Source organism: Chionomys nivalis, chromosome 17, assembly GCF_950005125.1.
Source record: "Chionomys nivalis chromosome 17, mChiNiv1.1, whole genome shotgun sequence".
Classification (NCBI taxonomy): domain Eukaryota; kingdom Metazoa; phylum Chordata; class Mammalia; order Rodentia; family Cricetidae; genus Chionomys; species Chionomys nivalis.
The window spans coordinates 46,089,020-46,101,465 of NC_080102.1; the positions used below are offsets into that span (position 1 = coordinate 46,089,020).

General features: G+C 40.0%; 1 protein-coding gene and 1 non-coding gene across 11 annotated transcripts in view; one reads left to right on the forward strand and one right to left on the reverse strand.

Annotated features, from left to right (window-relative positions):
- The window catches only part of Ppp6r2 (protein phosphatase 6 regulatory subunit 2), a 95,707-nt gene that overhangs the window by 47,080 nt on the left and 36,181 nt on the right, over positions 1–12,446 (forward strand). For all 10 annotated transcript variants that reach the window (XM_057792789.1, XM_057792795.1, XM_057792793.1 and 7 more), the window contains one exon: positions 12,051–12,188. In XM_057792789.1, the coding sequence (XP_057648772.1) occupies positions 12,051–12,188 (138 nt within the window). The remainder of the gene's footprint in view (positions 1–12,050; positions 12,189–12,446) is intronic.
- Positions 7,343–7,449, reverse strand: LOC130889244 (U6 spliceosomal RNA). Its single transcript, XR_009058516.1, has one exon. It is a non-coding gene; the product is annotated as a U6 spliceosomal RNA (small nuclear RNA).

Consider the following 12,446-nt stretch of genomic DNA (forward strand, 5'->3'; position numbering starts at 1 on the left):
ATTGCCCAGCCTTAGCTTGGCTTGCTTCTAACCAGCTTTTCTTACCCCATCTACCTTTTCCTCTGGGCTTTTATCTTTCTCTATTCTATGTACCTTTCTTTACTTCTTACTCTGTGACTTGCTGTGTAGCTGAATGGTTGACCCCCCTGGTGTCCTCTCTCCCCCTCTTTTCTTGCTTCTGGATCTCTCCTCCTATTTATTTTCTCTACCTGTCAGCCCCGCCTATCCTTTCACCTGCCTTGCTATTGGCTATTCTTTATTAGACTAATTAGGTATTTAGACAGGCAAAGTAACACAGCTTCACAGAGTTAAACAAATGCAAGATAAAAGAATGCAACACATTTTTGCGTCATTAAACAAATATTCCACAGCATAAACAAACATAACACACCTTAAAATAATAGTCCACAACACTTAAACGTTTAACCTTATATTTAAAATGTTGATTTGAAACCAGGTGGTAGTGGTGCACACATTTAATCCCAGAACTCAGGAGTGAATTTAAGGCCAGTCTAGTTTATAGAGCGAGTTCCAGGACAGTTAGGGCTACACTGAGAAACCCTGTCTCAAAAAACCAAAATAAATAAATAGAGTAAAGTGTGGATGTAAATAGGGGAAGTATAATGGTGGCTTGTCCCTCCTGCTGTGTTCAGCATCTATCTCCTCACCTCATTTACACCTAATTTCTTGTGTAAATAGTCTGGTGTGTCTAAATTATAAGGACTTTTTTCTTTTTAATATTAACCATAATTGTTTAATCCCATCAACTATCCATTTAGCAAACAGACGTATATGTTGTCTATGTCTTGAGTCCTGGGTCTCCAGAGGACTGTCTTATCTCTTATTTGTCAAACAGCAGAAGTGAAGAGTGACAGTGCCATAGCTATGTGTATGTGTATATATGTATGTGTGTGTGCATACATATCCCCTTCCCACTTCTGTGTATAATCGTGGTGGCAGTAATGTAGGGAAGGAACGTGAGCAGATGCCCTAGTACAAGAAAGGTGCTGTGTCGGGTGTCCACTGTGAGTTTCAGAGAGACCTCTTGTGCCTAGACCTTGCAGCCCAATGGATGGGTTTGTGAATCTCTTAATTTACTACTGTAGCCTGATCATATTCTTTTGCCACTTTCAGATTTTCTTTAAAATTTTACTTTCCCTTTTCTTCCTTTCTAGTGCCTACTGCATTAGAGTGAAATGAAATGAACTTCTTAAAAGTTTGTATTGTGCTGACAAACATGTAACACATTTATGTGGAATTCAGGTTAAGACTGAAATATTTAGGTTCTGTACTCTTTGCAATAACTGCTTTTTCAGTAGATAGCACATAGTTGTTAATTTTCATATAACAGTATCATAGTGAGTATTACAAATTGCTTTTCTCATGTATACATAAGTTGTGTTCATCTTTTCTTACCTGCTTCATTTCGACAGTCCCTCGTATTGCTCTACCAAAATTTGTTGCCAGTCACCCAGGAGTTGATCTGTTCCTAGGGTTGGCAAGCAGGTTGAGCTTTCCTGAAAGAATAGACTGACCCAGAGACAGGACTGTTAGAGGCCAGTATTTTTTCTGATTCTCCTTTTCTTTTTTTCTTTCTTCTTTTTTGTTTTTGTTTTGTTTTTGTTTTTTGTTTTTTTGAGTTAGAGTTTCTCTGTGTTGCCTTAGCTGTCCTGGAACTTGCTCTATATACCAGACTGGCCTCAAACTCGTAGAGTAAGGGCTGGGATTAAAGGTAGATTCCACCACCACCTGGCTTGAACCTTCTTATTTTCAATCTCATCAGATTGTTTTGAAGAAAATTACAGATATCAGATGAGATGAGATATACAGATGAAAAATGAAACGTCTTTTATAGTTATAACCACAATACCATTATCACACATAAAATATAAACAATAATGCCTTAATTTTGTTAAATGTTCTTACAGTGTACATTTACCTTTGATATCTCAAAATGGTCTGTGTCTCAGTTCAGGTGTTTAGTGCTGGGCCAAAACACCATGACCAAAAGCAACTGGGAAGTAGGGTTTATTTTATCTTAAAGTTCCTATCACAGTCCATCATAGAATGAAGTCAAAGCATAATCCTAGAGGTAGGAATTGTAGCAAAAGCCATGGAGGAACACTTCTTATTAGTTTGTTTCCTCCTGGCTTGCTCAGTTTGTTTTCTTATATACCCAGGACCACATACCCAGAAGTGGCACTATCCACAAATGAACTGGGCCTTCAATCATCAATTAAGAAAATGCCCTTGGGCTAAAGAGATAGCTCAGTGGTTAAGAGTACTGCCTGCTCTTCCAAAGGTCATGAGTTTAATTCCTGTCAACCATGCGGTGGCTCACAACCATCTGTAATGAAATCTGGAGCCCTCTTCTGACCTGCAGGCATACATGCAGGCAGAACATTGTATACATAATAAATAAATAAATCTTAAAAAAGAAAAGAAGAGAAAAGAAAATGCCCTATAGGTTTGCTGACATTATGGAAGCATTTTCTCAATTGTGGTTCTCACCTCTCAGGTGACTCTAACTTGTGTCAAGTTAACAAAAAACCTAAACATAATTATTGACTCTTTGTCAACCTGACACATAAACATATTACTATTAAACTATAACCTTTTCTTTCTTGTTCATCCCTAAGATTTCATATTAATACCACAATGTGAAACATTCCAACTTTGTTTTTTTGTTTTTTTCTTGAGACAGGGTTTCTCTGTCTAACAGCCCTGGCTATTCTGGAACTCATTTGGAAACAAGGCTAGCCTCGAACTCACAGAGGTCTGTGTGAGTTCGAAGCCAACCTGGTCTACAAAGTGAGTTCCATGACAGCCAAAGATGTTACACAGAGAACCCTGTCTTGAAAAAACAAAACAAAAAAGTTCAGTTAAAATATCTGAAGTTTCTTTTAAAGTTCAAAGCTGCTTTAAAATGTCCAAACCCATCTGGGTGGTGGTGGTAGCTCAAGCACTTTAATACCAGCAGAAGCAGGTGGATATCTGTGAGTTTAAGGCCAGCCTGATCTACAAGAGCTAGTTCCAGGACAGGCTCCAAAGCTGTAGAGAAACCCTGTCTTGAAAAACCAAAAAAGAAAAGCAAAGAAAAATACAAGGCCACTATACTGTTGAATTATCTCGAGTCGAGAAATACCAGGCTAGCTACAAGATAGACCAATTATATTTTTCTTTATTATAAGGGGCAAACTCACAAAACAAGAACGAGAAGTCGAAGCTCAGCTGTATAGTGCAGGAACCACAGAGAGAGAGCGAACCCCAGGCTGCCAGAGGTCCTGAGTTCTATTGACCTATAATACTTAATACCTGTAAATTTAAAGACTAAGACGTCATATCAGAAGTCTTAAATAATCTGTAAACAGCTGTGCAGTAAATGAAGAAAATGACCTCAAAATGTAAACAAAGTATATGTTGATCAGAGGTAGGAATATATAATGCAATATGAAAATATATACTAAAAATTGTATCAATATACAAAATATCTTAAACATAGAAACATGCATGCATACAATCTGACAAAATAACTTTGCATAGGTGTACAAATATTGTAAACAGAAATAACATATAATATGAACTTGTATCAATATACAAAAAACTATACCAGTGTAAATTGTCCATAAATAATAGCTCACAAGTATTTACTCTATTACCCACTATTGTTATTATTATTAGTTTGAATAAGTTCACACTAAATTATCTATTATCCCAATGAATTTTTCCTCTTACTTTTTTAAATCTCTGAGCCTACATAGTTTTCACCCCAATTCTCTGTCTTATACAAGTAATAATCAACCCCAAACAGTGTCCCCAACCCTGAGGATAACTTCATTGGGAAAGGGGACATCGTCTTCTAGAATTACTTCCAGCTGTCATTATGGGACTATTTAAGTCTTTGTCACCATTTAAAGTTTTGTTTAAATGAATTATTAGATCAGGTGTTATCTCAACAGCCAGTTGTAAACTGGAACTATCTCCTAACAATCTTTGAAAGTCATTGAGTCCACAATCAATATCTCCTAATTTGCGCCTTTTGTGTTCTAATTTTTTTTAACCTATTTTGTGACCTAGGTAATTGACAGAATCTCCTCTTTGAATCTTTTTAGGAGCATTTCTAATCCCCACTTAGGCAAAACTTTTTTTTACTTTTTAAAACATTCTTTTTGCTGGGCAGTGGTGGCGCATGCCTTTAATCCCAGCACTCAGAAGGCAGAGGCAGGCGGATCTCTGTGAGTTCGAGGTCAGCCTGGTCTACAAGAGCTAGTTCCAGGACAGGCTCCAAAGCTACAGAGAAACCCTGTCTTTAACCTCCCCCCCCCCCAAAAAAAAATTCTTTTTAAAGTATCTGCGTTTGAATCAGATAACAAAATGTCATCCATGTAATGGTAGATTATAGACTTAGGAAATTGCTTACATATTATTTTTAATGGCTGACTGACAAAGTATTGGCACAGGGTAGGGCTATTGAGCATTCCCTATGGGAGGATAATCTATTGGTATCTCCTAGCAGGCTGAGAATTATTATAAGTAGGCACTTTGAAGACAAATTTTTCTTTATTCTTTTCTTGTAAAGGTATAGTGAAGAAACAATCCTTCAGTAACTATGAGAGGCCATCCCTTTGGTAATAGAGAAGGCATAGGAATTCCCAATTGTAGAGGGCCCATAGGTTGAATAACCTTTGGTAGCTCTAGATCTGTAACCATTTTCCATTTTTCAGATTTCTTTTTAACAACAAATATAGGAGAATTCCAAGGGCTGGTATATTTTTTAATATGGTGAGCATCTAGTTGCTCCTGTACCAGCTGTTCTAAAGCCTGCAGCTTTTCTTCTGTTAAAGGCCACTGTTTAACCCATATTGGTTTTTCAGTTAACCATTAGTACCTTTGAAGGTTTATCAGTTGCTTTGTGTTCTTGTGCAGCCTGAATGGCTGGTGACCTTTGTCTATAATACCTTATAATATCTTTCCCAGAGGAGATATTATTCCTAGGAATTCCTTGTCTACAATCTCTTCTCAGATGTCCTGTTCTACCACAATTAAAACATTTGGCATTTTGGTGTCTCCCATACCGTTGGAAATTGCTTCTCGTACCCAAGCTTCAGTACTCTAGTCAAATGTCTCAACATTTATTGTATGTAAGATCCATTCATCTGTTGGTATTGGTTTGACTTTTAAAGGCCCAAGGATCATTTTGAATTATAAGTTGGCATTCTCAAAAGCCAAAGATTCAATTAATACGTCTAACTTCTCAGTCTGTTACTCCTATTTGTACAGCCTTAGTTAATCTTTGTAAAAAGTCACTAAAGGATTCTCTCTGACCCTGTTTAACCCTAATATATGATTTAATTCTCTTTTCTGGTTCCTTAATTCTGATCCAAGCATTAAAGCCTGCGCCTCGCCTGAGCTTCCACCGTGTGTCGGGAAAGCTGGACCCACAAGACAGCTGTGCTGCAGGTGTCTGGGGACCCAGAGCAGCTCCGAGACACTACCAGCACATAGGGATCCTACCCAAATGCACTACGGGGAGCCTTGCAATGGCTGGCTGGAGCTACGGGGTACCTGAGCCCCACTTTGGACACAGGTTGAGAAATACCAGGCTAGCTACAAGATAGATCAATTATATTTTTCTTTATTATAAGGGGCAAATTCATCATACAGGAACGAGAAGTCCAAGCTCATCTGTGTAGTGCAGGAACCACACACAGAGAGAGAGAACCCGGGGCTGCCTGGCATTTTTCTCTGGGTACTTGAAAGGTCATGTCCTAACATGGTCCCACCCCTTAAAGTTCTTTGGCTGACAGAGATTCCCCATCACTATACCTTCAAAGTCGCTCACCTTTGTACTCCTTTTTTTGTTGTTGTTGTTTGTTTCTTTCTTTCTTTGTTTTTCGAGACAGGGTTTCTCTTAGCTTTGAAGCCTATTCTGGATCTAGCTCCTATAGACCAGACTGGCCTCAAACTCACAGAGATCCACCTGCTTCTACCTGCTGGGATTAAAGGCATGCGCCACCACCACCCGAACTCTGCACTCCTATAAATAAAAAATAAGTTACATCTTTTTCTACTTAAAAAAGGAAGAGCCAAAGCACAGTTAGAGTTAGCACAGTTAGACCAGAGTCCAACAATATGAAGCTCAGTGTCAGACTTCTGGGACTCATGATCTTCTGGACTCCAAACAGCATGCATAATACATCGTACAGCCTCAGGCTGGCTCCACACCTGCTGCTGTGCTCGGTGGTCATCTTATGGTACCAGCGTCTCCAAAATGTTGGGCTCCTTACTGCAGTTGACTACACCTTCATCAATCATCCTCTGGGCTTTCTCAGGGATTTGACCTTGCCACATGATGCTTAAAGCCTTAATGTGTCTCTGTTACTCCTTCATGGCTTTAAGCCCAGTTTCAGGGACTGGAGACATGGCTCAGAGGTTATGAGCACTGGCTGCTCTTCCAGAGGCTCTGGGTTTGGTTCCTGGAACTTACTTGGAGGCTCACAACCATCTGTAACCGAAGTCCCAGGGGATCTGACGCCCTCTTCTGGCCTTTATGGAAATTGCACTCACAGCACTGTGGTGCACAAAAACATGCATATAGAAAACCAAATAATAATAATAATAATAATAATAATAATACCACCTGGGAAAGTCTTACCTGCTAACACAAGACTCTGTACACTGACCATGAGGAAATATTTCCCAGAACTTTGCCTCAGTGATGCTGCTCTTTTTTTTTTTTTTTTTTTTTTTTTTTTAAATATTCATTGGTGTTTTTTGCCATACGTTTTAGGTCCCCTGGACCTGGGGTTACAGACACCTATGAACTGCCATGTGGGTGCTGGGAGTTGATCCCAAGTCTTCTGGAAGAACAGTCAGTGCTCTTAACTGCTGAGCCACCTCTCCAGCCCCTGCTCTTTCCTTAATCACAACTGACTTCTTAGCTCTAGCTAACCAGCACCAATTGTTTCAGTGAAGCAAAGGTTTTGCTTTAGTTAGTGGTTATGTTTTTTTATTCTTCAGCTCCATCTGATCAGAACCACAGATTCTTAATATATTTGATAACTCTGATGGAGCTTTTTTCCATAATTTTAATATTAATGATTTGGGAATTTCACATCACGAGCCCTGATCACACTTCCTAGTTCTCCAAGGCCCACCTCCTACCCTTGTGACACTACTTCCCCCCCAAAAAAAAAGAAAGAAAAAAAAGGTCCAATTTGTGTTGTCCATATACTCACTGGAGTGTGTTCAAACTCCCTGCCCCTTAAAGAAAAGTGAGTCCTTCACCACCCCCACCGCTGCCAGAAGCCATCAGTTGTGGAGAGCTACATTTCAGCATCCTAAAAATATGGAATGTTTCACAAATTCACATGTCATGCTTGTGTAGGGGCTATGCTAATCTTCTCTATATCGGTCCAATTTTAGTATATGTGCTACTGACGCATGCACCCCTGTTGAATGTTAGAGGAACTCTCAAAGCTCCCTCCTAAACTTCACAAGGCAGGCCTCCATTGTTTGCACTGCTCTCAACATTCTCTTTTAAGCTCCCACAAAACAGCTCAAGCTTTGAACACTCCTTGGCTTCTCTCGCCCAAAGTTCTTTCACAGACCTCCCCAAAACACGGTCTGGTCTATCAACAGTGTCCCACAAACCTCATACCAATTTCTGTCTTAGGATTTCTGTTGCTGTGATAAAACACCAAATGTAGTTTGGGGAAGGAAAGTGGTTATTTCAGCTTATAGTTCCATATCACAGTCCATCACAAAGGAAATCAGGGAGAAGCTGAAGCAGGAGCCGTGGAGGAACACTTTTTACTGGCTTGCACCCTCTTGAATTACTCAATTTTTTTCTTGTTTTGTTTTTATTATTATATATCTTAGAACCACCTAACTAGAAGTGACACCACCTAGAATGCACTGGGCCCTCCCACAATAATCATCAATTAAGAAAATGGCTTATCGATTTGCCTACAGGCTGATTTTATGGAGGCATTTTCTCAGTTGAGGTTCTTACTCTCAAATGACTCTGTGTCAAGTTGAAAAACAAGCAAAAAACTAGCCAGTACAGTATCTGCTTTTGGCTACAAGATAGATTGGCTGAGCCTCTTCTGGTATACTGTTGCTTTTTCCTCGTTCTTTGTCAGGAGTTACACTAATACATAAACAGTACATTTTGTTGTTTTGGTTTATTTATATATCCCTGGCTGCCCTGGAACTTTCTGTATAAACCAGGCTGATGTCAAACTTAAATTGCACATTTTTATTTTATGATGTTAGAGACTGAACTCAGGGCAAGAGCTGAACCACTAAACTATATCTCCAGCCTTGTGCTTTGTGGACTGGAGGACTCAGCATTTTCACTGAGTATAATTTCATCCAAGTTAAAATAGAGTCATCCAGGTGTGTATCAATGATTTGTTCCTTTTTGTTTGTTTTTTTATTTTTTGAAACAGGGTTTCTCTGTAGCTTTGGACTCTGTCCTGGAACTAGCTCTTATAGACCAGGCTGGCCTCGAACTCGCAGAGATCCTCCTGCCTCTGCCTCCCAAGTGCTGGGGTTAAAGGTGTGTGCCATCCACCGCCCGGTTGATTTGTTCCTTTTTTTAAAAATTACTATGTAATATTGCATGGTGTGGGTGAACCATAGTTTAACCATTCTTGTGTTGGAGGGCATCCACTCTGCTTTCCCTTTTTATTGATGAGAAATAGAACTGCTATTAATTCTGATAATTTATATCTTTTTGTTTTATTTATGTACAAGATCTTATCATTTGTAATTAATGGTGATCTCATTTTTTAAGTGTATGAGTGTTTTGCTTGCATGTATGTATATGCACCACATGCATGGAAGTCAGAAGAGGGTATTGGATCCCCCAGGATTAGAGCTATAGACGGTTGTTTTGCTTCTTGGCCTTTTGGCTAAGATCAAGTGTAGACGGTTGTGAGCTGCCATGTGGATGATGGGAACTGAACTTGGGTCCTCTGCAAGAGCAAGTGATCTTAACCTTTGAGCCATCTCTCCAGCCCCATATTACTGACAGTTTTATTTTGTGCTTTATAATTTATATGCCTTTTATTTTTCATGTCTTACAGAATTGACTGGAGCCTTTAGTACAATATTGACTAGAGGTGCTAATTGTGAATTTCCTTGTGTTACCTTAGAAGAAAAATTTCATGGTTAAGTAAGGTGTTTATTATAAGGTTATTAGGGTTTTAATTTAAATTTTTAAACTTATTTTTGGTTTTCAGGACAGAGTTTCTCTGTATAACAGCCCTGGCTGCCCTGGAATTCACTTTGTAGACTAGGGTGTTTGAGTTTATAGAGATCCACCTGTCTGTGCCTCCTGAGTGCTGGGATTAAGGCGTGCGCCACCACCTTCCGGCTTGACCTAATTTTTAATTTGTTTATTTATTTGTTGAGAATTTCATACATATATAAAGCATTTTTGATCATATCCACAAGTTCTCTCTCCTGTATCTCAGGCTGACCTCAGACCCACTATGTGTCTGAGGATAACCTTGAACTCCTGACTCCACCATGGATTATATTATCCATGCTGGGATTATAGGCATGTCCCATTGCATACTGTTTGTGTTGCCTGGAATCAAGCTCAGGGCTACATGCATGCTAGGCAAGTACTGTACCACCTGATCTATGTCTGCAGCTCTAAAGCTAAGGAGCCAGAGAGATGGCTTAGTGGGTGAAGACGCTTTCTGGCAAGCCTAACAATCTGAGTTCAATTCCTGGGAACCATATGACCACCAGATGTGCTGTGGCACACTCATGCCCTGCTACATACAATAAATAAATGTAATAAATTTTTAAAAGTTAACCCTAAGGACCTGTTAGTTATATCTCAATAGTAGAGTATTGCTTAACAGTACAAGGTCCTGGGTTTAATCATTAACATAGAAACAAACAAATAAAAAGCAAATTAAGGGCATTTTCTTGAGTCCTAGCTTTTTAAAAGTGTATGTAGTGGCAATGACTGTTGAAAACGAAATGCTCTTCTTTTTTTTCAATATTTATTTATTTATTTATTTATTTATTTATTTATTTATTTATTTATTCTGTATACAGTATTATGTCTACATGTATGTCTGCAGGCCAGAAGAGGGCACCAGACCTCATTACAGATGTTGTGAGCCACCACAAATTGAACTCAGGATCTTTGGAAGAGCGGGCAATGCTCTTAACTGCTGAGCCATCTCTCCAGCCCCCGAAATGCTCTTCTTATAATGTTAAACCGACTTTACATTCCTGGAATGCACTGAACTTGATTATTGTATGCTTTTCTTCCTTCCTTCCTTCCTTCCTTCCTTCCTTCCTTCCCTCCCTCCCTCCCTCCCTCCCTCCCTCCCTCCCTCCCTCCCTCCCTCCCTCCCTCCCTCCCTGTCCTGGAATTCACTCTGTAGACCATTCTATCCTCAATGTTAGAATTCAGAATTCTGCCTGCCTACCTCTGCTTCCTAAGCACTGGTATTAAAGGCGTGCACCACCATGCCTGGCTGTTTTTCTTTTCTATTGTTGAGTTTTATGCTATGGTCTATAGTGAAATGACTTTTAATTTCCTATTCTTTTTTGTTTGTTTTTGGTTTTTGAGACATATGTAGCCCTAGCTGTCCTGGAACTCACTCCGTAGACCAGGCTGGCTTCAAATTTACTGAAGTCCACCTGCCTCTGCCTCCTGAGTGCTGGGATTAAAGGCATGTGTCTCCATACCCAGTATTTCTTTTGATGTTCACCTGGATTCATATTTTTTTCTTGCCAGTTTAGATAATCTTTTAAATTTTTTTTTCTTTTTTTTTATATTTATTTATTTATTATGTATACAATATTCTGCCTGTGTGTATGCCTGCTGGCCAGAAGAGGACACCAGACCTCATTACAAATGGTTGTGAGCCACCATGTGGTTGCTGGGAATTGAACTCAGGACCTTTGGAAGAGCAGGCAATACTCTTAACCGCTGAGCCATCTCTCCAGCCCATCTTTAAATTTTTTTAAGGGGGCTAGAGAGATGGCTTAGGGCTTAAGAGCACTGGTTATTCTTTCAGAGGATCCAAGTTCAAATTCCAGCACCCACATGGTGGCTCAAAACTGTAACTCTAGTCCCAGGAGGTATAGCACTCTCTTCTGGTCTCCACAGACACTACATAAATATGGTATATACACATTTATGCATGCAAAACACCTATACATGTAAATAAAAATAAAGATTAAAAATATCTTTAAATGTATATTTTTGTGCGTGCTTGTGATGCTGAGGGAGGGGTATACAATGTGCTGTGGTGTATGTATGGAGGTCAGAAGGCATATTGTGAAGTCATTTTTCTTTTTCTACCTTTATGTGGTTTTAGGGATCAAACTTAGGCTGTCAGGCTGGGCAGCAAGTGCCTTTATCCACTGAGCCCTGAAGTCATTCCCCTTTTGACAGTGTTCCTTATTTATTATGTCTCATGTAGTCCAGGCTGGGCTTGAACTCCCAGAGATCCTCCTGGCTCTGCTTCCCAAGTACTGGAATTAAAGGTGTGTGCCACCACCACTCAGAAAATTTTTTCTCTTTTTGAGATACATACAGATTGATATAAAGCTATTTATGATAACGTCTCATGACAGTTTTACAAATTTACTTATTTATTGTTATCATTATATGTGTATAATGTCAGACAGGGTGCATAGCACAGCATGTGGAGGTGGGAGGACAACATTTGTTTCAGACAGGGTCACTATGTAGCGCTGAAGCAATGACTCTCATCTCCCGGCTTAGTTCTTTCGATGCCTTTTGTTTCAGTGGTGACTGTGCGTGGTAGCGTGTACTGTTCTCCAGACATGATGTCCAGTTAGAAGCACTGCCAGTTTGCACTTGCATCACTGGTCTCCAGGACTCTTGCCTGTCGTGGGAGGGAATTTTTCCATATAGCCTTTACATGATCTTTCTATCATTTCTTCTCAGTATCACTGAAAGTTAATTATCTTTCTCGTGAAAGTTCTTAAAGGAGTGTTCTTTCCTCTCAGGGGCCTGTTTACTTACCAGGTGTGTTTGACTTCAGGTGATCATGTTTTTGAAGAAGAAGGAGAAGTTTATCAGCCTGATGCTGAAGCACATAGGCACCTCAGCTCTCATGGACCTGCTGCTGCGCCTGGTCAGCTGTGTGGAACCAGTTGGTCTCCGGCAAGAGGTCCTACATGTGAGTGCCAGGGACTGCGTGTGAATGTGTGGGAACCCCGTCTCATTTTCCCTGGGAAGGTGCACCAGGCCAGGCCACTTGTGTCAGGGAGCCTCAGATGTCCGTCCCCAAGCTCTTCACTCAGTCTCTCAACATGGCCTGCTTATCTTTACCCTTGTCCTGCTCTAGCCCATTCAGAGGCAGAGAGCAGAGGTGCCTTCTTCCAAAACATGGTCCCTTGCTCTCTCCTGCCCTTTACCTCACCCAGGCACCTACAGG